Source organism: Siniperca chuatsi, linkage group LG10, assembly GCF_020085105.1.
Source record: "Siniperca chuatsi isolate FFG_IHB_CAS linkage group LG10, ASM2008510v1, whole genome shotgun sequence".
In the NCBI taxonomy this organism is placed as follows: Eukaryota; Metazoa; Chordata; class Actinopteri; order Centrarchiformes; family Sinipercidae; genus Siniperca; species Siniperca chuatsi.
The window spans coordinates 6195102-6219491 of record NC_058051.1 but is presented as its reverse complement, the minus strand read 5'-3'; the positions used below and the strand labels follow the sequence as shown (position 1 = coordinate 6219491).

Here is a 24390-nt window from a genome sequence, read left to right as displayed (position 1 = left end):
CCTGCTGGCTGGCTTCTGTGTTACAATGCAGTCTCTATGGATAAAACAAGTAGCTGTCGCTAAGACAAACTGGCGGTTCTATGTGCTAACTTATCAGTTATCTCAAACTACGTTGTAGTTCATCCGACATTGCTAGCTAGCTTAGCTAATGTTCGCTGCGCTAGCCCGTTCGTTGACATTAGCTGAGCTGACTGTCATTTGTGCTAGCTAACCTAGCTAGCTTATACCTAACTTTGCAAAGACGCTAACGTTTCCTCGCTAGCTAAGTAAGCCGGGGGGTTCCATTTACCTGGGCCAACTGGAAATGTTGTCATAACAGAGCTCTGAAACTCGCAGTTTGTGCTTTCTATGTTTCCTGGTCTAGACCATAACAGCGTCCATCTTCGCAATGTCAAGGCTTGGATATTGCAGTTTGATGGGCTAACGGGAAACAGGATCCGTAGATTGACGCCCCCTACTGTGAAGCAACTGCATCAGACCTGATGCTGCCTTCATGTGCTCCTGGTGCACTCTCGTCCGCTCGAAATCCTTCTTGGCACCCATTCAAGTGAGATATTAAGACAGTAGTGTTTGTCTTCATGGTAGCTATTGTTTTGTTTTACAATTCAAAGGGAAAAAAAATATGCTGTGTCTAGGCCTAAGAGGCTTTTCTAAATAAAATAAAACAAGGAATCAAACAGAAGTTAGGTGACACATAAGTTATGTACAATAATTTTGCTAAAGGCTTGACCCTAGGTCCTCTGAATATCAAAATGTCTTAAAGCCTGCAATCTTGTGTTCTTACATTCATGCAACCTGTTACTTCAAACTTTACTTCACTGGATAACTTATGTAAATTGGTGATGTTGACACTTATCAAATCCAAAAAGCTAAAACATGAAATACATTTTGTTTAATAGGGACAGATACAGTATACATAAGGTGCATGACAATTATCCAATGCATGTAACAGCATTTACAGTATAGCTACTGCTAATTTCCAATGCTCCTCCCTAGAAGGGCCTTTAAAATAAATCTGTTAACAACATCATTAACCTTAGTCAATTTGTACACTTACAGAAAACTAGTGATTTAACTGTCAGATCAGCCTCTATTCTATAGTTAAATATGTACACTATTGTGGTAAAAGTTTGATCAGAGAATAGGAAAACCATATAAACATTGTCTTGCTATGCAGTTGCTGACTCAGTGATTCCACCATGTAATGTTTGTATTTACTGAACTTGAATTCTCAAAAGGATATGAACCTAAACTGCTGATGCTCCAATGCTGAGCTGAGGGAAAATAGTGGCAGTGCAATATCACAACATTATGAGTAGAGGTGGTGGTCAAGCCTGAGAGACAATGCATATATTTTAGGCTGTGTTTGTTAAAGATTGTTGTAGGGTTGAGTGATATGGCATATATTGTCATAAGACAATAACATACCTTTTGCTATACCATTTAGATTGCTGTCCCTTTAATCTCTCTGGTTGTATGAGGCAACTGCAGGCAATGCTGCAAGTCAATGAACTAGACTGCTTTATGACAATATTTGATTTACAGAACTTCATAAATGTGATAAAGTAATTTGATTGGTCAGGTAAGAAATGCCCTACATCAGTTAAAAAAAAAAAAAAAAAAAAAAACACATACATTGAAATCAGGATATTTCGGTTGCATGTCAATTTCCAGATAATGTGACATCATGATATGACGAATGCAATATAAAGTTTACAGTACATGTTTTTCCATATACATCAGGAGCAATTTGGGACTCTGCTTTTCTTCACTTTGACACTTGTGGACAGGGGGAACCAGGAGCCAACAATCCTACAATTAATATTCAACGGCCTGAACAACAGCCACCCACTGAAACAACCTTTCACCCATATCTCACACACACACGAAAATTCATTTGATCATATCTTTGGAATTATGTGTCAAAATATTCTAAATGGCTAATTCAAGATTTAGCCAGAAAAGAAATTAATTACTAATGTTTATCAAAATGGTAACTGTTAATACACCAGCTGATCAGTTGAAGATGCTTTCATTCATCTGCAGGGGGCATCCTTGATACAGAAAAGTTGCCTTCTCAGTCACTCAGTAGCCAATTAAAAACAGTCAGTTTACTCCAGTCATTTCATTGAGTGTGTATTTGATCCATGTACAAAATCTGGAGGAAAAAAAAAAAAAGAAGTCTGCTTTAAAAAGCCTAATTTATATTCTAATCTACAAATACCAAGAAACCTCCCTTCAAAGTAGAAGAAAAAAAATAGCCTACAAATAAAATGCACCAGTATCTGCGTATCAAGCATTATCTCTACTCTATAAAACTGACATTACTGTGCTGTTATCATGTCCCTCTTCTAATCTACATCTTGCTTAACTGCAAGTGTATTTACTAGATAAAAATCAATTATATAAGTCATAGTTTTGACCTAGATCAGCATAGTTTGACAAAGCTAGACCACTCTCACATGAGATGGACAGGATCATTAACACATGAGCCGGTGATGAATCCAGCTCTGATTGGACAGGAAACAAGGAAAGGAATGAACGACTTGAGTACAGTCGTTTATAATATGTGCCATCCGACAGGGTGGCGGGAGATTCAAGGGCCAAGCAAAAGATTTCAGGCAGATGGCCCAGGGCAGGACAGGAGAGCAGAGCAGGTCCGGGTTACGACCAGACGTACAGAGCAACACAGGTGGGCGAGGAAGGCGAAACCCCTCCAGAGGCCAGACAACCAAAGCTATCTGGAGTCTGGCGACAGGGCAGCAGAGGCAGGACGCGGCTGCAGCAGCACAGAAAGTTCAGGGGGCTGTTGTGGCACAATAGGAACTGGTGTCAGCCAGGCTGCCGGCTGAGGACCAGGCAGGACTGATGATGGCTCTGAGGCGCTGGGCAGTGGAGAGGACGAGCAGCAGAGAGACACTGTCGACGGAAGACATGCTTCCTCCTGGAAAGCTTCCTAAAAAAGGTGACTCCCATAATAGGCAGAAAATTAGCAGGCTGGTGGCTAGCAGGCAGGGGTGCAGGCTTGAGACTTAGAGGCTGACAGACTGAGGTGTAGACTGGAGGTAAGGCTGGAGGCCGGAAGGCGGGTTGGGGTTGACAGCTAGAACCCAGGGGCTGAGGAAGTCCATGGCCCACTCAGGTAAGGAGTTCCTCAGCAAAGGTTTTGAGGAGACTTCTGTGCCAGCAAAAATCACAACTGTCTCTTCCTAATTATCACTGGTAGCCTTCCTCCAAAAAACCTTTTTTAAAAAAAAAAAAAAAAAAAAAAAAAAAAAAAAGCACAACAGGTCCGAATTCAAATTAACCAGTTGATCAGTATGTAAGTCTGCTGGGTCCATTGTTGGTCATTCTGTTGCGAACATGTCAAGCAGGGTAGCAGGCGAAACTAGGGATTGGTCCCAAACGCAGACACTGAGGCTGAGCAGGTGCAGTTCAATACATTTTATTGGTAAGGAAAAGCTTACACAGGTTACAGGCCGGCAGTGGTCGAAAACAGGGAATAAGTCCAACAAGGTTAAACAAATCCGACATGGAGCAGGCAAAGTTCAAAATCCAGAATCCAGACACGTCCAAGAGAGACAAAGAATAATTCCATCAGAACTCACAGGAAACAAATGCCAGGACGCTTGACAATGGTACAATGATGATCCAACACAGAACAAAGGAAGAACACAGACTAAATACACTCAGGTAAGGACGACAACGAGACACAGGTGCTACTAATTAGGGCGGGGAAAACAATCAAAACTGGAGGGAAAAGCAAACAAAGACAGGAAGTAAAACAACAAGACACAGAGGCGAAGAGAACACTTCAAAATGAAACAGGAAATAACAGGACAAAACCCCAAAACCATGACAGGGGTGCTTTATTTATTTAGTTTTGCATTTGCAAAAAGTTGGGGGACTTGCAAGAGACAGATTTTAAAATGAATCGTCTAAATCGAAGCAGCAGAGGCCAAGATATCCTGAATTCTAGTCCCTAGTATGGGTCAAACTCCAAAAATGCTGAATTCATGACTCTATCTGCCTGCTAAATGATCATTTCAAAGCTCCTGCAGAGCCACAAAGACATTATACAACTGTTTTCACTGGCTGAGTAGTACTCCTCATGACTGGTAAACTGAAACTGACATGTAAAATCAGTGGAGCTCCTCTTTAAAAAAAAAAAAAGCTATTCTTCAGAAGTCCATGATGCTAGATTGTACAATAATAAAAAAAACTATAATTAGTATAAACAAAATTATATAGGACTTTATTGCAAGCTCATGTTACATTTCAATAGTGATCAACAAATATAACAATACATTTTCTCTGGGAGAATAACAGTAAAAGATCAGCTGTAAGTCTGTAAGGATCCTTTCAGTAGGGGCCAGCAAAGGCTGGCTTAAAAAAGTTAGTCTTAAAATATAAACAGCATGTTTGTAAATACTGGACGCTATTAATTCTCACACTTGCATGATTCTATTCTTATTTTAATAAATATGAATGATGGATCTATGTCCAGAGACCAATACAAGACTACTCTCAGTTATACACATTTGTATCTTATGCAGCATCTCTGTAGTTTCAGGGCATATGGCTGGTCTGTTTGTAATTTCTGGAAAGTTCAAAGCAATCTTGAAGATCCTGTTATTAGAGACCGCATGTTAACGTTCCCTTGTTGCAGTCCAGTGTGCACACACGCGTATCAAGCATGTGCTGAAAGAGAAGTAATTTAAGTACAAGCCATAAGTATTCCTTAAAATGTAAATCAGATGTTCTCTGTGTGTTAGCAGGATTTGAAAAAAAATACTGATTTGGGCATGAGGCCCACATATGGTGCAAAGCCTTTCTGCAAAACAAGCAACATAAAACATCCAACATTCCCAGCATGCCCTGCTGGGTATCTGCAAAACGCACCTAAGAAATATCTTTATCTTAAGCTTGCATATTTAAACTGAAGCATTATGCATTTAGGTGTAAACCAGATAGACAATAGAAATGGAAAAACAAATAGTCCTCTGTATTGCAGATTGTTAGCAGTCAAAATGTGGCCATATTGTCCCAGACCACTCTTAAGTGTCTGTGTCTTCCACGTGAGTGCTCAGCAAACCAAACCACACATCTCTCCTGGATGATGTCCACAGATGGGAGAGGCACGGAAAAGAATTATGGGTGAAAGTCAGCATTCTTCTTGCCATCGTCCCTCCATGTTTGGTAAGGTGCACTTGCAGTTCAGGGGTGCTACGACTGGTATCCATATGCTAATGCATCTAAAGAGCAGAGAGAGAAAACAGCAGATGAGACATTGACATTTAAACATTTGGGCAAAAGTCAAAGTGTTATATTGTGAATTTTCTTGTATCTATGAACACTACCATCAGACAACAAATTGAGTTAATCTGGAGCTATTCATTCAATCCAACATAAACATATCGCACTTTAAAGGGCCTGTTCACTCAAGTTACAAAAACATTTTCTGACTTACTTGTAGTGGTATCTAGACATGCACACAGGTTTCTTTGCGTAGGTTTTGAGATAACGGTCTGATTTCTGCCTCCACAGCAATGCAATAGAGTAGAATGGAATTTAATTTGTGGGGCTCACCGCAATGAAAAATTAAAATGTCATTTTAGGGACTAGTACACAATAGATACTACAATAAATAGTAGATACAATAAAAACTGTTGACGGTGAGTTCTGTGGATTATCCACTTTAAACAGGAAACTGATTCTGAAAAGAGATGTTGTAGTTGCTCCACAAACAAAATTCCATTTACCTCCATTGTATTGGGGTATAGGCAGAAAAAGAGATGGATACCTCAAAACCTGGACAATAAAACCAAAACTATCTGCATGGATAGTTCATAATAGATACTGTGCTACTTGAGGTAAGTGAGAAAATACTTTTTCCTGGTTTAGTAATTTAGGGAAATTGACCCTTTTAAAAGGAAGTTTTAGGAATAGGTTTTGGGAAATACACTTATTTGCTTTCTTGCCAAGAGTTAGATGAGAAGATTGATACCACTCATATATTTGTACGTTAAATATGAAGCTACTGCCAGCAGCTGTCTTTGCTTTGCATTAAAAAAACAGGATACGTTATGTTAATTAGTGCATTTTAGAGGTCCTGGTAGATGGATTTTTTAACTTTGGAGAGAGCCAAGCTAGCTATTTTTCCTCCTTCCAGTTTTTATGCTAAGCTAGGCTAATTGCATCATGGCTGTACCTGTGTAGAAAATGCTAAACTCTCTGAAAGAAAATTAATAAGTATATTTCACAAACAGTTCCTATAAATATCGACCCAACTAAAAATTCACTTCGTGACATGAAATGGCCGTGACCCTGTTACCTGAATGAAACTGTGCCGTGCAACACAGTCCCTCTCCCCGCGCCGTCCGGTAAATGGGTGACACACACACTCTAGCTAATGGGGGGAGGTGTGTGAGGCGCGTTGACAGAGAGTCGGGCGGCAAATAGAGGGAGGAGCGCTGGCCAGGTACAGAGCTGTGCTGTCCCTCCCAGGTGAGCCAGTAGCCCCTCAGACCGGCTACACTCCCCTTCCAGTCGACCTGCACTGAGTTACTACCCACTGTGGTCAGCTGGAGGTCTGCCAGGGCTGGAGTCACTGGAAATGGAGACCACAGAGGTGTTAGTCAGAGTATATTTCAAAAGGAAAGAGAACAAAGAGGACTATAAAAAGTAGAAGCTAGAGGAAAACAGAAATGCTTTAATAGAACTCGTACAGTAGAAAAATGTGTCTGATTGGCTCAAGCGCCTCTAGTTGCTCAGAACTGCCCTTGGAGTAGTCAAACCTGAATGGAACTGCTAGTAATTATCTGAAATTTAAGGCCCAGAGAGTACTAGGCTGTGTAGGATTAGGATTAGTGTGCAGTAAATGGATCCTTGATCACCAAGTTTGACTGCATTTTCTTCATGTAGCTCACCTTCCTGAGTACACACTTTGACAGACATGGCCTTCTCCTTGCCCGAGGTGTGCTGGGCACTAACGGTGACCAAGTAAGTGGTATCTGGTTGGAGGTCTCTGAGGAGCGTGGAATTTTGTGTTCGACCCACTGTGACAGCGTGGAGCTTGCCCCTGGGCAGGCCGGAGTACTCGATGTAATAACTTGTGACCATCTCTGGCTGAAGAGGACCCCAACTCACCCGAACGCTTGTTTGCCCTGACTCAGACACCGTTACCACAGCTGGGCTAAGCACCTCTGGAGTGTGGGGAGACAAGAAAAAACAGTCAGTATAAGATAATATGAGGAAAATATACCAGGGCTGCAATCATTGATAATATTCTCACTTCATTTTACGGGTCTGTAATTTATGATTAATTTACTAATAACTATGACAAGAACAGAGAGAAGATAGAGACAGACCTCAATTGGTACACTTCCAATTAATTAATTCCAGTTAATTACTAGCATTACAAGTCTTTTAGTCAGTGCATATCAGGTCAGCTGAACATGTGAAAATGTGTCTACAGACAAGCATACAATTCAACATATATGGAAAATAGTTTCCAACAGGTGAATAATAAAGAAATATTTATTTTTGTTTAAATTGAGCTTTTCCTATTTTACTATAATTAGTACCAGATTATTGGAATTTTGGGGGGGAAAATTTTGACCCGGCCGTAAAATAAAACATTACCTTAGAAAATGTCAAATAATGGTGAATAATGCCCATAAAAACGAGCCTAAGGTGACATCTTCAAATTGTTTGTCAAACAGTTCAAAAAGATATTGTAGCAAGCAGCACAGTTATGGGTTATGACACAATGTGTAAATATGATGTCATCCAACCTGGCTTTGTTGTGAAGGTGACAGAGAGTGCGTTAAATGCTTGTTCATTGGACTTCGGGGTCAGTTTGGCGGTATAGGTGGTATCGGGCTTCAGGCCTGTTAGCCTGGCAGTGCTGGAATCTGCAGATTGGGTTAGTCTCTGGTAATCACTACCACTGGTGCTGGGACTGGTCTCATTTACACCTCCTTCATCACCCCCTGGTCCTCCCGTTGGAAGCGGACCAAAGCGGACCTCGTAGTAGCCCGTCAAACCGGTAAGAACGGGTCGCCACTGGAGCACGGCAGAGTTGGAGGAGATGTCACGGACCTGGATTCGCTCCGCTCGGATAATCTCTGTTGGAGGCAAGATAAAGATGAATGAAGTTTCTGTGTGCGCACAGGTCTGTCAGGATCTTAACAAGTTAGGATTCTGCAAAGACACAGAGAAAGGATGGTGACAGGGAAGAGGACAAGACAGAGTGCTAAAAATGCCTTGGCTTCAGACAGCCACCCACGTAGACAGCCTGACTTGCATTTCTGGATGCATTCATAACCCTTGCAATGAGACAACTTGAAATAGCCAACCCAGTGAGGCCCTGCAACAAAATAACAAATACCACAGAGGCACTGATATCTGTGATAGGATCCTTAGGCACTAGGACTGATGGATTTCTCCTTGTTGTACCCAAGCCTTATTTATAATATGCATCATGTTTTGCAGCTGCAGTACTATAATTGCTGAGGTGTCCCTTTGGAGTGTTATGGCAGTTATTTAATCTGGCCAGAGATGTGGGCGACCTCCCTGGTCTATATATATATATATATATCATATATATATATATATATATATATATATATATATATATATATATATCATGTCTGGCATATATATGTTAGAATGCATATATATATATATATATAATCATTAATCAGAAAGGGAAGTTGAATCATTAATCCATTAATAGATCATCCTATCTCAGCAACTCTTACACACGCACACAGACACACTCAGTGTCCTGGCTTCCCATTTAGTCTCACTGTCTTCAGGAGCATGTGTGGAATTAGGGAGAAGCACAGAGACATATAATACATCTGTGTATGAGTGGCAGGCAACAAGTGTGATTGTAGCTGTTTCAGTGAGGGTGTTTCTGCTACCAAAACACATGGCTTAAGCATCTTTGTTTTGAGCTTAGTTTTTAAAGGGTTAGTTTGCCCAAATGTCCAAAAAAATGTCCTGGTTACTCTGGATAATACTCTACTGGATAAGAAATCACCGTCAACAGTTTATATAGGGACTATGTTTCTGTTTAATTTAAATGTATTTTTTGAAAGCTTTGAGCTACATGGATGAAATTTTATTTATTTCTATCCACTATATTTTGGTGCCAGCAGAAATCTTACATCCTGATATTTCAAAACCTGTGCAAAGGCATGTACTGTATATTGTGATGAAACTAGCCAGAAATTGTTTTGATACAATATTAGTGGAATCCTAGAAATTACTGCTGGACATGGGATGATCTGGAGTTATGTTAACAATAACATCATGCAAACTATATCATAGTTTATGTCACCATTATATATACCATTATATCACCAATATAATATGGAGTCTGGAGTGTGTCATCTGCATAATTATATACTTTCCCAGTGTTTAAGCATAATTTAAACAGCAGTAATTATTTTTTTGGCCACTTGGGGAATTTACCTTATAGCCAAAAGTTGTTGTAGCTATTGTGTTAGCATATAGTTGCCTATATACACATCCAGTAGTCACGAATCATTATCAATAATTTGGAATCGTGTTTCTGTTTACCTGGCAAATATACTATAAGTCAAATATTCACTCTCTTTTAGCTCTGTTTTGGCCTCCACCAACACCTGAGGAAACTATCTTACTCTGTAGCAGCTTGACTACGTTCACCAGATAGTTGCAAACTTTGTCCTGCTGGGCAGGTAGTGTACAGTCGGTTTATCAGTTTTTTTGCTTTAAATAGCTGGAAACACGGTTGATGACAGTGGTAAGATTATACCAAATGAGTTAAGTTCCACAACGTAAAACCAAATCAATGAGCTGAAAGACACTAAAACGCTCTGTACAGCTGAGGGGAACTGCAGAGTCAGGAGATAATTTGCTATGACACCTTTCCCTTTACACATAGGAGCTGTCTGAAATCACTCTGGCGTTCACTCATTCACTACTCTTTATATAATAGACACTCACAGGTTTACTCTATAGTCAGCAATATATTGAGATTTCAGACACTTATAAATCATCGTCTCGTCATTTTATCTCGTCATCACTGACAGGTGTAGAGTCGCACAAGTTAATTTTCGCATGCAGAGAATTGCATTGTGGAATTCTTAGGAGAAAGTGGTGTACATGCCATGGACACTACTTTTTCCATTGTGGGAAATATTTCTTTAAATTAAAAGGCTCTTGAGTATTGCTTTTTAATACTCCATTTTACTAATGTCTCTGACAATCAATTTCCATCTGACAATTTGTCTCCTGCTTTAACATAGTTTCTATTTTGTTAAAGCAGTAACAGGGGCTTTGATTGGCAGACACATTAGTAAATAGAATACCAAAAGGTAAAATCTAAACATTTATTTTGTCATTCCATTTTAAAATTATTTATTTTGATAATTAATCTATCATTTATTATTTGATTATTATTAAACACTAGAAAATCAATAATTATTATGGTGACACACCTCAGGCTCGACACCTTAAACCTCAAAAATCACCAGTTAACCCATACCATACTCACCAATGATGGCATCCCTCAGGTCCTCTGTGATGATACTCATATCATCGATGTCCACAAAGTACAGGTGGTTTTCCACAGGCGGGGTCACCACTTTCCTCAACACCTGATAGTTGCCATGCCCAGTGGAGACCACCAGCACAGCCACCCCCTCCTCCCGCAGCTCGGCCATTGGTCCAATCACATCACCCGGTTTCACCCCATCCGTCAACCACACCAGCACTCTCGGGAGCCCCGGCCGAGCCCCGTTCGCTGCTTCAGGTCTCAGCACCCACTCCTTTGCCATTCTCAGCGCCTCCACTGTGTTGGTGTCCCCCCTGAGAGGTTTGATGCTCCTCAAAGCCGCCTGGAGGCTACTTTGAGTGCTATGGGTGTCAAAGCCAAACTCGAGGCGTGGTCGGGTGCCCACCTGCAGAAGTCCTACCCTCACCTGGTCCTCTCCCAGTGAGAAGGGGAGGAGGAGCTCAGACAAGAAGGTGAGCATTCGTGAGTGCTCGTAGGACGACACACTCCCTGAAGAATCCAGTAAGAAGAGGACATCACCCTCGCAGCAGTTCAGCACTGTGGAGGAAAAATAAAGATCAATACAGTCATTAATTAGTATTAAGTAGTCAAAATCAGTACGTGTTGCCTTTTGATGCTGATGTGGGAACTATACAAATCCCTCTATTCCTTCTGATTCCTTTTTACTCCCACAACTTTTTCCACAGGTCCCCTCTCATGCTTCACTGACACATACACACACACACATTTGAAATCTCCCTCCCCTTTTCCGTCCACCTTCTAGAAACAACACAGTCACACAACTTTTGTTGGGGATATTGTCATGAAAGCAGCAAAGACTCAGAAGTAAGTAAGAAACAAGTAATTACAGTTATGATAAGAAGAAATGAAAACAAACAGAGGAACTTCAGAAGGGCACGATGGATAAAAGGCATTTAAGCACTGAACCAGAGAGTGGATCATCACCCCCTCCCATTTTCCATATTTCGTAACAGATGCAAACTTAAAAGTGATTGCCAAGAGTGAAGGACAGGAGGGAGGGAAAACAGTAGCTGCTGGGCATTAGTCGTAGAGGGAAAGGGAGTGGAGAAAGGAGGTGGGACAAGGGGAAATAAAAGGCATTAAAAGGAGAGGAGTGAGGCTATTGGGGGGGCAGTTCCATGTGAAAGACGAAGAGGAATGTTGGATGGCCATATACAGAGCAGAGAGAGAAAAAGAAAGAAGCAGCAGCAATAGAGACAGAATCTAAAAGCAATATTTAGTTGCAGTTGATCTTCAGATTGTGCAGTCATCCAAGAAAAAACGCCCACTGTTAAAATCTGAGAGCAAAGGTTAAGGAGAAAAGATAAATAAAAGTGTGAGAGACAGATATATAGAAAGATGAAGACCTTAGATCACCTCTACTCTGATTTACAGTTGTTGTTTTTTTACAATTGGTAACACACATTTCTCTATACTGAGCTCACTTTGTCAAAACTCTTCACAAAGTTCTCTTCACCGACATGCAGCTCTGCACAACCGCACATCCAAAATTCACTAATGCAATAACCAGAACACTTCATACACATCTCAGGGTCAACTCTTGTAGCAGAACAATGACATCTGTCTCCCAACTGCAACACTTTGACACTCATTACACAATGACCTAAAAAACACTAACAACCACTAACATTACAATTATTACATTCCAATATACAGTATATGACTAATGTTTTTGAAGTATATTTTATTTATTTATTTAATTAGCATAAACCAAAATTCCATTACAACAAAAAGAAGTGCACTTATTTATTGCATGGATTGTGATACCTTACAGTGTAGTCTTTCATAGAGGTCGTCAAGGGATGAAAATAGCCGTTCCTGTTGTATGTCCCATTTAGGAGATCATGCATTTTTATTTTTTTATTTCTCTTGAGCTGTAGATGTAGCAGAATGTAGCAAATTGCAGTCGAATTTACTGTATTTTTGTGTTATGTTTTAAGTATAAATTTAACAGTTTTGAAAGTAGTATATAAACATGGAGAGTAAATACAGACCTTTGGAAACTCTTATTTTCTTTGGATGCCTCTTTTTTTAAATATTTGAATGTTTAACATGGGAGATTAGGTTGATAAGACTCAGAGGTGTTGAAAGCTGAGAAGGCAGCAGGGCATGTATACACACATAAATCAAACATGTACACACACATGCAGACGTGCATGCTCGCTGCCTTTCTCTTCATAAGCCTAAAGAATTCCTTACATCTTGTTCCTTACATTGTTTGGACTTTGGAGCGAGGGGGCTGCTCCGTATCACAGCCCCCTACCTCTACCATTGTGCAGCTATGTCTTTATCTAAAAATATGTTGACATCTGGAGACAGCCGCTTCACTGTTTATCCAGAGAGAAGATGTGTTTAAATGTAGCCTGCTGCTATCGTACACACGATAAATCAGACTTATTGGTGCACTTGAGTGGTGTGATGGTGGAAAATTAAGCGGAAAACCTCACGTGGCCCCAGTAAAACACTACAGGAGCAGATCGGGTCTTGCAACCTGCTGAACACATGGGTACATCATGAGTCTTACACTGACGCATGCACAATCAAGCTTGAACAATATAGGTTTTGTGGGCTGGATGTGCAGAAATGTAGCATAAATATGAGGACCGCAAAAGACAACTTTAAGCATTTCATGTCCAGAACAGCTTACAAAGCCAGACAACAGAATAAGAATCATCAGACTAACAGCCATCCAGTAGTATGGCAACATGTTCCTTCTCTTTCTGCAGGGTGTGGGTTATGGGGATGGTAAGCTCTTTATTATATAAGGATGACAGTAATAACAGCTAGTGCACTTATAAAAAACCCAATTACTGTAAGCTATATTGGTTAAGTCTCATCAGGTCCCTATTACAGTCATGGAAATAGCAATGTGACAGCATCACACTCACTACTACATTAACACAGTCATAAAGATCCCCTCCCTGAAAAACTCGGCAGTGTCGCCACCAACAAGTTTAGCCTCTCAGACATTTCATGGTCATGAGCTTTACCACAGGGCGGAAAGGAAGTGCTGCGCTAACATTTGTTTTGTTGTGTTAGTGAATCAAACAATCTGTAGTCACTGATCAGAAGTGATGATAATTAGAGACTTAGTAATAAAAACAGAAGAGCCTATAAAACAGCCTATAAACTCACTGAGGAGTGTCTCAGTGTTAGTCACCTCTACATCAGTGTAAGATAAAGAAAGATTACTTTACCTTTCTATTATATCTTAGTGACCCTTTTTATCATAGGCCTACATATAATTTAGTACATAATTTACATTGTAGTGTAGATGTGGAAAACTAAAACTGCAGATCAGACTTGTCATTCTTGCTCTTGGATTATTACTTTAATGAATGTAATAATACATTTTAACTATTTCTCAGTTGATCTGGAGACTGCTTTGTAATTCCCTTGGAAACCACTGGTGTAATGCCAAGAGGGTTTCATCAACAGACAATAATCTGGGAATTCAACCCTATTTTTCTTTTGTTTTTGTTTTTGTATATGGCACCTGAAGCCTTCCACAGGACGCCTGGGTGGTCCCTGTGCCCCTCGTTTTGGGAACCACTGCCACAGGCTGTGGGATTTCTATCAACTGATAATTCACCATTTCACTGCGAACACTGGTGTAATATCAACCCCACCCGGATCCACCCTGAGCCCACACAGTCCTCACCTCCTGCAGCAGCATCGGTTGCTAATGGCAAAGCCATTGCATCTCATATTATGTGCCACCAATGCATTTAAACTCACTTTATATTAACTGGAGATAAAGTAGCGTAATGACTGAGAAGGTATTTCGTCATTGTGGGTAGTTCTTAGATCGCCGCAATATGATCGTAAAGTAAATATTGGTCCTGGCCTCCAAATCGATTTCTGACACATGTACCTCTATAGTGCTAAAAATGACATGATCCAATATGGATTACATTGGATCAATGATGTCCATATCCATCTGAGGGAGCCTACCTCCTTCAGGTGTGTTGATCTGTGTAGCCGACGGCCGCAGGAGCAGACACAACAGCATCCATGTTAACGACATGTGGATCTCCATCACAACGGCACTGAGTTAGTTTCTACGAAGAAAATTATAACACAAAAGTTATGGGTTCTTGAGTCAACCATACATCCACCACAGCCCGGAGGAGCGCACTCCCAATCAGTAAATCGTAGTCAGAAGCATAATTTCTGTGAGTCACATCCAGCCTTTCTTATTTTGCGTCTCCTCGTTCTTCTTCGTTGAGCATAATCAACCTTAAACTGCACTCAAAACTTCAGTCCGTGTGCGCAGAGTCTGGACGCTCCTCGTCTATGCAAACGCGCTTCGCTTTGCGTTCAGGTCACGAATATCAAGCACGCGAGAAGTAAGTACAAGCTTTCCGGACAAAACTTTCAAAATAAAACTCATTTGCTCAGGCTAATTTATTTTCTTAAAAAGAAAAACGCGATGTCAATATGGGCTGCCAAAATACACTTATGGACTTTGTCTTAGATAGACCAAGTTAGATTTTACTGTATGTATAGTTGTGATTATCGAAAGATGCTATTTTGGTTAAACCCGTGGCTTTATAGCTAGTGGTGGAATAAAACATTTAGTAGCCTAAATAAAGTAAGTAAAAATATTAATAGCGTACCAAATTGTTATTTTAAACATCGGTATCGGCCCAGAATGTCATAATCAGTGCATCCCTAATAACATATTCAACGACTTTGCAACTTAGTGTATAGAAACCCCTGACACAGAGACTTGATCACAAACTCACTACTAAGAATGATGTCTGCTATGTGTAGTAGCCCATATAGCAGAGGTGTTCTTGAAAATGGAACAACAGACAAACCAGATTAAGCCACCACTGACATGGCTGACAAAAATGTGCTTTTATTTTGAAGGTAAAGTTGCTTTAACTTTCCTTTGACTTCTTCTGACTGGCTTGACACCTCTGACTGTCTTGTGTAGTTTACCCCACTCCTCCCTTCGCTCCAGACTCCCCAGTAACTCAGAATAGTAAATAGGGCTGTGTTCACCATCCAGGCGTCAACACCTTGGATCTGAGCCACAATTAGATTTAAGTCTTCACGTTACCTTATTAGCATGGATATAAATGGAGAGCCCATTAAAAACTCACTTTACATTTCTGAAGACAAGTCTTTGAAATTAGTCATAGGGAAGTATCACCTAATGCGGAGTCTATTGGGAATTACAGAGGGATAAGAGCATAAATTAATACATTTGTAAAACTATAATATATTTTTGCTAAAATACCCATTTGCCCTCTTGATATATTTTGTACACTTTGAGTTAGTCTTCAGACAGTGCAAGTAATATTTAGGCTACCTTTAGAATTAACTTGTTTTCTGAATATTTGTTGTGGTGAAGACAATTTGAAGAATTTCAGCTATCCGAGAGATTAAGGAACCTCTGGTTCACCAAGAGGGACCACAAATACTTGTAGCATTCAAACCACATGGAGTGCATCTTTGAAATTATACAGCACGTAGTCCTAGAGTGGAAAAAAGGTCAACAGCTTTGCATGTAGGCTATTTTCTGAGGTCAACCACTCAGCCTTTTAAAATAAGTAAGATTTACATGTAGAAAGTGAAGTGAGTGGACAATTTAGCACAGGCTGCACGGAGTCACACAGGACCTACTGTGCGTGTGGGTGTGTATATTGATTTGTTTGTGTGTGAGACGGAAACAAAAAAAAGAAACAAAGGGGGTAGGAGGGAATGAATGGATGTGAGAGGATGCGATAATTCAAAGATCTGGATTCCCCTGTGACGCATTGTGTCCAAATACTTCTTTTGTTCCAGTGAGACATTGACAATAAACCAACCAACACACCCTTCCCAATACACACACCTAGTAACTAAACACTACCACTCCAGTCAGGTCAGGGATTGGTAAGCATTATGATAGCTCTGTCTGACCTACTTTTCATTGTAATCATCCATATAGAAAACAAAAATCCACTATGCAAAAAAAAAGCACTTTATTATGCTTGTGGCTCACGAGTCCTCCTTTGTTCATTTGATAGGCCTACACATTTACAATAATGATGAATAATGGCAGCCATGTCAATTTAAGTCTGTGTCCAGTTTCTGAACATTTTTGTTGTATGCTCAGTTGCTAAAATTTAACTCTGAAGTCAAGTTCCCTGCTGTATCATGATCTATTTACACCCTGCTGCTACATGCAACATTCATTTCTCTGTGGTTTTTGTGTAACTCCCCTCCAGGGCTGAACGAGTTCTCATGCAGCCCCCAAAGTCTAAGGGCAACGACACTGTGCTGTTTGGATATTACTATAAATGGGAGTTCTCTTCCTGTGCTTTTCTTTTTACAGTCTAGTCAGTGAGCTGTAAATCAGTTAGATACACACAGTGTACCCCCACCTGGAACAACTTGGCACTGGTGTGTGTGAGAGCAGTAAATAGCTGAACATGCATGTGCACAGAGCATGTTCTGAGTGTATATTCTTTGCATGAGCGTGTGCATGCACATGAAGACATTTCTGTGTGTATGTCATCATGTCAAGTATTGCATGAGTTGTGCAATGACAGATTACATGCATCTGACTGACCCGTGTCAAGCACACAAATTGCAGCTCGAGTTAGTATTTGACGTTGCGCTAAAATCCACTGACATTGCCAGCTGTTTCCACCCAACACAGTCTCATGTCAGCACACTGTCTCCACTGCCTCAATCAGTATGTCAGATTATGCAGCCTGAACAGTGATCACTTTCTGCTCATTTTCACATACCATCATACCTGGTGGGATGACACCTAAAAGTCCTTTAAGAGGGTAAAACTTGACCTTTTAGCTATGGACAAGGCAGTAGCAGAGGGAGTAGGAGCAACAGGAGTAAAGGCGTAAACAGTGAGCTGTCATCAAGGCAATGGAAGCGTTTACGACATTTTGTTCATTACAACATTGAGGGTGTGATAACATGGAAATAAAGAAAAACAGCACATCCTTTGGGAGGGGGTTGAAGCCTGAAACACTCTTTAAGCAGCCTAAGTTACAGCCTCTTATACAGCCTCTTGTAACTTTGGCCCATAATAGCAGCCTTCTTGTAATTACCCATTAACATTTTGGCTGCAGAAGGTTTGGCTACATATTGGAATGCCACTGTCAGTGGTTAAGTGAATTCCACAGATCTATATTTGCCAGTGTTTTCCTTCTTTCTGCCAGTCTATGGTATTCGAGGTTTGGTTCATGGTTTTTGTGCAGATTTGAGGAATGAAAGCAGAAATGTTACCTCTTTCTCAGTAAAAAACTGCATCATAAAGATATAAAAGATGAAGAAGGAGAGGCTAGATGAAACACGGATTAAGGGGAGAGAGATTAGGGAGAGGAACAAGGGTGATGCAGGTGTGAGAGTGATGGAAAATGGAGATCAATCCAAGAGATGCTGAATGAGAGTGAAACGCAGACAAAATATTTAGCAGAATTTACATTTGGACCTTTCAGGCAAGGGGCTCAAACGCAGAGCCAAGAATGCTCTTTGCCTCCAGCGTAGTGGATTTTGACACGACACATAAATAAAAGTCAGCAACTAAAAATACCGACAGGGAAGTCGGAGGGACTTCTCCTCACTGGGATGTGCAGAAGACCAGAAATGTGCCAAGCGCCCACTGCCTTCCTGAGCAACACTGAGACCTCCTGTCCTGCGTCAGTGGTACTTTCCTGCCTCCTCTGATCAACATCCTGTGTATGTCCACAGTGGATTTTTCCTTTTAAGCTGTGTCAATGAAGGCATTTCCTATGCTTTTAACTTGTATAACATTTTGTTTTATCGTAGAAAAGGTTTCAGTCGTAGTCATCTGGACACTGTTTTCAGAATCAAGACGTTTCGGCTCCCATCCGGAAGTCATTCTCAATGACATTTTGTTTTGTATTAAAAACCTGGCAGAAAGTGTATAGCTGAGAAACTCCAATCTGAGACAAAAATTCAGAATAAAATGCTGTTTCGGTAAGATGCTGCCTCTAGATGAAACTGTTGATATCTCCCTGTGTTCCAAGAACTCAAGACCTAATTGCATCCAGGGAAATGCTCAATCTTTGCTTTTCCTAAACAAATACAACAAGTTACATTAAACACAAGCAACCATCCAGTCCATCCATCCCTTGTCTGCTCACTGTCTTGGACTTAAACTGGGTATATAGCTAGATTCATATTGCTAGTTTGAACATCTGTTTTGCAATAATCGACAGTCAGGCTCCACAATGGTGAGGCCAACACCCACAGCAAGTTTCCACAGTAAAATGTCACAGGCTGCCTCTGGTTCTGCCAAGTTGGGTCGAATGAGGTTCTCTCTATAGCTGGCCCGGCTCTTCTTGAGAGGTCTGCTCAGATAATGGTCTTATTGTGTTGAGGATTGGCAGCAGGACATCATTTATTGATAGTGGATAAATGGCAAGTTGAATAACCTTTGAAAAGATGGCTGGCTGATGTGCAGGTTCAAAGATAGGATTGCATCTACCACCTGAGGTAAAGAGTCCCATGATTTATGAAGAAGCTCTCTGAAAGAACATTTTATGGGCCATTTTAACAGCACACTAGGGTCTGACTCCAGCAGCATGTGAGAAAATTCTCTTTATCTCTAATGAGCCTGAAGTCCTCTGGAAAGGCTCAACTGGTTGTTTCCATAATGTCTAAATAAAGTAACTGAGAACTAAGAATTCTGCTTTGTTGACTATAGTTCAGCAATATAAAAAGGAAATTCCATTCACAGCCTTAGTGTGCCCCCAAGTTCTCTCTTGTACTGTATGAAATGACTTCCATCCAAAAGCACAAACTGCTCAAAGAATCTCAAAGTCCCACTTATTCAGAAATCACAAGAGAAAGGTCAGTGGTGGTGACTCATTGATGTCAGAGTTCTCCGAGCCTGTGGGAAGAAGGATGGTAGGCTACAGTTGGCTGAATGTAACAGGCGTTTCTCACACACAGACAACCACAATCCAGTACTGTGCTGAAGTGTGTTTATGTGTGTTTTCACATCACAAGGACTCTAATAAATCCTTCCCTCTCTTTCCTGCCTCATGTTGACTAGTTATATTTCTATATTTCTCATCCTTTATTTTCTTTCCACTCTTTCTCTAATCATCCCTCTCCCAAACTGTTTTTACTGCTGGTTCTCCAAAGTGTTTTGGCCACAGTGGACAGCAGCTGGATTCTCCATTCTCTCCTCCCTTTGTGACTCCTCGCCCCCTTATTGCTCCTCACTCCCTATCCACTCCCTCCTCGGCAGTCCCAGCTGCCTTCCACCCTTAGTAACACTCCTGCGTACTAAACAAACACACAGACACAAGCACGCACACAAGCCCTCACATGTACACTGACAGAGGTGCACATGCATGCATGCATATACAGTATAAACGCACATGCGGGCCAATGCGTACACACATAAAAGATAGCTGAAGTCACTTTTTTGGTATGTCTGTAGGTTTAAAGAAGCAGGGATGTGTTGTAATTACAAGTGCATCCGCAGTAGAATCTGTTAGGGCAGGTTGAGTTGGGGGAGGACCTGGCAACCTCTCAAAGCCATCAGTGAGGCAAACCACCCCCTCTGTTGTATCTGCTTGCTCTAAAGAAGTGCACAAATAAAATGTACACAAAGGCTCATATATTGTTTGAAAGCTACAATCTCGCCACCTGGTCAAATCACAGTCTTGATATTTGTGCTGCAAGACATTTCAGGCCAGGATTAACGGAGTGGTTGAAACTCTGTGGTGCAAACTTTTACTCAAACGCCTCACCAGGTGTGATGAACATCCCACCGTCCTTTAATGACAGATGGATGACAACCTTGCTGTTTGGCCCATCCTGTCTATTAACACAAACACCTGTCATTCATATCCGCTGCCTCCCCACTTAAGTCTGTGCCTTTCACTTTCAGGCAAATTCTGCACATGGCGCTCAAAGTTTCAGCATCTCTTTGTTATCTGTTTCCCATTTCCTGCTCTTTCTTTTTACCGTAGGAAAACATAACACACCCTACAAAGTGCCCCACAGGTCAAACAGTCCACTCTTTCTTGGTTTCACTCAGCCTCCCTCCTGTCGAGTGTCAAGGTGACAGAAAGGAGTAGAAACCTGACATTGTCTGTTAGATATATGTTAGGGGGGAGACGGGGGGTGCTGTGTTTGAACTTGTCTGGCGTGAGCTCTGCCTGTCTGCCTGTCTGCTTTTCAATGAGTAATCCATTGTAAGACTGAACACACAAACACACACACACACACACACACTGGCAGGTTGTGTGACATAGCTCAAGTACAAGAGGGAAGAGGAGTTTTAGCCCAAGGGAGATCGATGGGTGATGTGTGAGACGAGGAGTCTGCCGGTTAGGTTAAAGAGTTTATCTACTTATGGAAAATAAATAATAATAAATATTCTGTGGTTGAAAACAGTACCATGACTGTGAGGCAGTAATGTATACCTAAAATTGTCAAAGCTTCACACAACTTGTTTAACAATCTCCGACCTAAGTTTCTTTTTATCAGCCACGCTTGCAGCATAACTCTAGGGATGTCAATGTCAGTCTGTCGGCTGGTCTACCACTTTGGTCCAGATTGAAACATCTCAGCAACTGCTGGATGGATTGCCATGAAATATGGTACATGCATTCAAGTCCCTCTCATGATGAATTGTAATAACTTTGCTGATCCCCTCACTTTTCATCTACTGCCGTCGTCAGGTCTAAATATGAAGTTGTCCAATACTTTGGTTTATGACCAAATACCTGTAAAACTAGTATCGTTAATTGCAAATGTTAGCATGCTAACACACTAAATTAAGATGGTGAACATGGTAAACATTACACCTGCTAAGCATAACCATGTTAGTATTGTCATTGTGTGCATGTTAGCTTGCCGATGTTAGAATTTAGCTCAAAGCACCACAGTGCCAAAATACAGCCTCATGAGCTGCTAGCATGGCTGTGGACTCTTCTTATTTAATTTCGAAGTCTGGGATGTGACATCACAACTTACTTTCTGACCCCTTGGACTTTTTTCTTAGCTACTGAAAAGGATTTGGAAGATGACATCAGCAGTGTGTATTTTTGAACTGAATGAGTGAAATATCTTTATTGTGGTGCATTTGAAATCCATTACAGATAATGCCACAGAAACAATAGAAAACAGTCAGGGGAGCATTTGAAAAAATTCCAGTTTTCAGATCCATCTTCCATCTCTTATGGCTAGATGATGAGAAGCAATAAAACATCTGGAAGAATACAAGTAGTTAGAGGGTTTTTCAAAGTATGAATTGATGAGTTAAAGCCACTATGTGTAGAATGTTTATGTGATTAGATCAGCTTTCTAATTATTCTGATGGTATTTGTTTTTGTTTGTCTGTAATATTTTAGATTTCAACTGGGGGTGCTAAATGCAGAACGTTTAAGAATCAACAAGTTGTGGCTTTAAATTGAAAGTAATATTTGCAAGGGATTTATGCATTTGCAAACATGTTTAATATAAACACAAGTAGGGCTGTAACTAACACATTATCAATTAATCTGCTGATTATTTTCTCAATGAATCGTTGAATCAAAAAATTATGAAAAAAGCCCATGACAATTTCCCAGACCCCAAAGCAACATCTTGTTTTAACCAACCATCAGTCCAAAACCCAACAGATATTCAGTTTACTATCATATAAATCACATTTGATAAGCTGAAACCAGTGAATGTGACATATTTGCTTGAAAAATGACTGAAACGAATAAATGATTATTAAAATAGTTGCCGATATTCTTTTTCGATCAACTAATCAATTAATTGTTGCAGCTCTAAACTCAAGTTTGGTGTATAGAATTTAGATTAGATTTTTACAGTGTTGCCGCCCATGCAATATTAAGTAATGTAAAATACTGGTAAAGTGTAATCATACATTTCAAGACTGTTTTGTAGAAACTGTTATTTTAATGCCACCATAGCTACACAAGGAAATGTACTGATAACAGCAGTAAGCACTGTTTACCAGGGACATTGAGCCAGGTGAACAAATAGCCTGAATTTTATGCAAGGTACAGCAGGAGTTCACTTCATATTATCTTTTCTATCGCTGCTTTTCAACACTCAGGGTTTTCAAAGTCAGACTCTGGGCTTTTATTTTTCCCTGATTACAAGTCTAGGCAAGCTGAACAGGTCAAGTCTATGAAAGGAGAACTCAGCGGTCCCATATGGGTTCAACAATTCTTCTCTCAAAATGCCTCTTATCTGTATATCATCAATAGTTAGTTGTTGTATTTGCTGTGTTGTAGAAATCATTATTCATACTATGTAAGAAAAAGATTCCACTATTGTATATAATTTGCACATCAAGCTTTGCTATATATAAAGTTTTGTTTATGATACACTAGAGACTGTTCAGTAGGCTGTATAAACAGGATGCCTTTCAGAGAGAGACAAATACAGCACACGTAGGTTTGGAGATTCCTCTGTGTCAAGGCCAGGATATTATTTTGACAAAGTACCAACACTGTACTAACAGTTCTTCCACAAGAAGACCTTGTGGAAGTTTAATCCGTCCTTGCACACTTTTCCGGTATTTGCCTTGCTCTCTTGGCATTGCACAGAATTCAGACTGGGCAACATGAAGGGAGATGAGAGTGGTGCCAAGTATATACAGTAAACTGGAGCTGATGAAGCAGATGGGAAGGGAGTGGGAGAGGAGCAGCCTAACAGTCTGAAAATACCCAAGAGAAAGTCAGAGATCAACAGAACAGTGGTCAGAGTGTGTATATGAAAAGGTGGTGTGTACTGTATATGAAGAAGAATTTATACAAGTGTATTTTGAGGAGTGATTTAAAATGGGGCACCGATTCAGCACACCTGATCTCCTCAGGCAGGGCATTCCAAAGTCTGGGGGCTCTGACAGCAAATGCACAGTCACCTTTAGCTTTTAGCCGTTACTTTGGAACAGATAACAGAGTTTTGCCTGAGGATCTCAGACAGCACGTTAAATAGGGCCTTAAAAGTGATTAAAAGTATTTTAAAATCAATTCTAAAAGACATGGGTAGCCAATGTAAGGAATCTAAAATAGGTGTAATATGGTCACATTTTTTGGAGCCGAGCTGCAGCATTTTGTATGGGTTGGAGGCAATGGAGAGACATTTGGGAGAGGCAGGTGTATATCGAGTTGCAATAGTTGAGACGTGATGAGATAAACACGTGAACAACCTTCTCCAGATCACTGAATGACACAAACAATTTGATTTTGGTGATATTTCATAATTGATAAAAACAGGATTGGACAACCTTTTTTACGTGGAGGTCTAGTTTAAGGTCAGAGTCGAATACTACACCAAGATTTCTGTCAGCAGACTTTAAATTGGAATTCGACCCAGATTCATGAAGCACAAAGTTAAAAGATTGTAAAAGATTTAACACTGTTTGAGCAACACACATGAATGTTAAAATCACCAAGAATGATAACAGTGTCATATTTTAACATGGTCACTGACAACAGGTCTGAGAGCTCAGTAGTAAAGGAGCTGTTTGATTTAGGAGGACGGTAAACTAAAATAAACAAAATGGGTTGATGCTTACCGTGATGAAAGGCAAGGTATCCGAAAGAGGAGAATTCACCACAAGGTACAGTACTACAGGTAAAGTTATCCCTATAAATTACAACTATCCAACCACCGCGGCCAGAGAGCCTAGGGGTGTGTAAGTAACAGAAATTGGTAGGGGAAGCCTCATTTAATGGCGTAAAATCATCACATTTCAACCAAGTTTCAGTGAGAAAGAGGATGTCAATATTACTTATAATATAGATAATAAAGTCATTGCAAATGAATGACTTGTT

The 24390-nt window shown here is 40.4% G+C and overlaps 2 protein-coding genes and 1 long non-coding RNA gene across 27 annotated transcripts in view; 1 reads left to right on the top strand and 2 right to left on the bottom strand.

Annotated features, from left to right (window-relative positions):
• The window catches only part of LOC122883074 (ral GTPase-activating protein subunit beta-like), a 29296-nt gene extending 28862 nt beyond the window's left edge, over positions 1-434 (bottom strand). For 21 of the 25 annotated variants that reach the window (XM_044211211.1, XM_044211225.1, XM_044211217.1 and 18 more), the window contains exon 1: positions 290-429. The gene's annotated coding sequence lies outside the window, so the exon portion shown is untranslated. Of the gene's footprint in view, position 1; positions 253-289 lie in introns of those variants that run through there. The other 4 variants (XM_044211215.1, XM_044211216.1, XM_044211212.1 and 1 more) reach the window with 3 other exon arrangements.
• On the top strand, positions 416-4811 carry LOC122883076. Its single transcript, XR_006379557.1, has 2 exons — positions 416-547; positions 2584-4811. It is a non-coding gene; the product is annotated as an uncharacterized LOC122883076 (long non-coding RNA).
• On the bottom strand, positions 3430-14913 carry vwa1 (von Willebrand factor A domain containing 1). The gene is made up of 6 exons (XM_044211238.1): positions 14546-14913; positions 10550-11107; positions 7797-8129; positions 6930-7205; positions 6335-6610; positions 3430-5255 (listed from the first exon to the last, which is right to left on the bottom strand). The coding sequence occupies exons 1-6, from the start codon at positions 14628-14630 to the stop codon at positions 5227-5229; spliced, it is 1557 nt and encodes a 518-aa protein (XP_044067173.1). The 5' UTR covers positions 14631-14913; the 3' UTR covers positions 3430-5226.
• Between the last annotated feature and the right edge of the window lie 9477 nt (positions 14914-24390).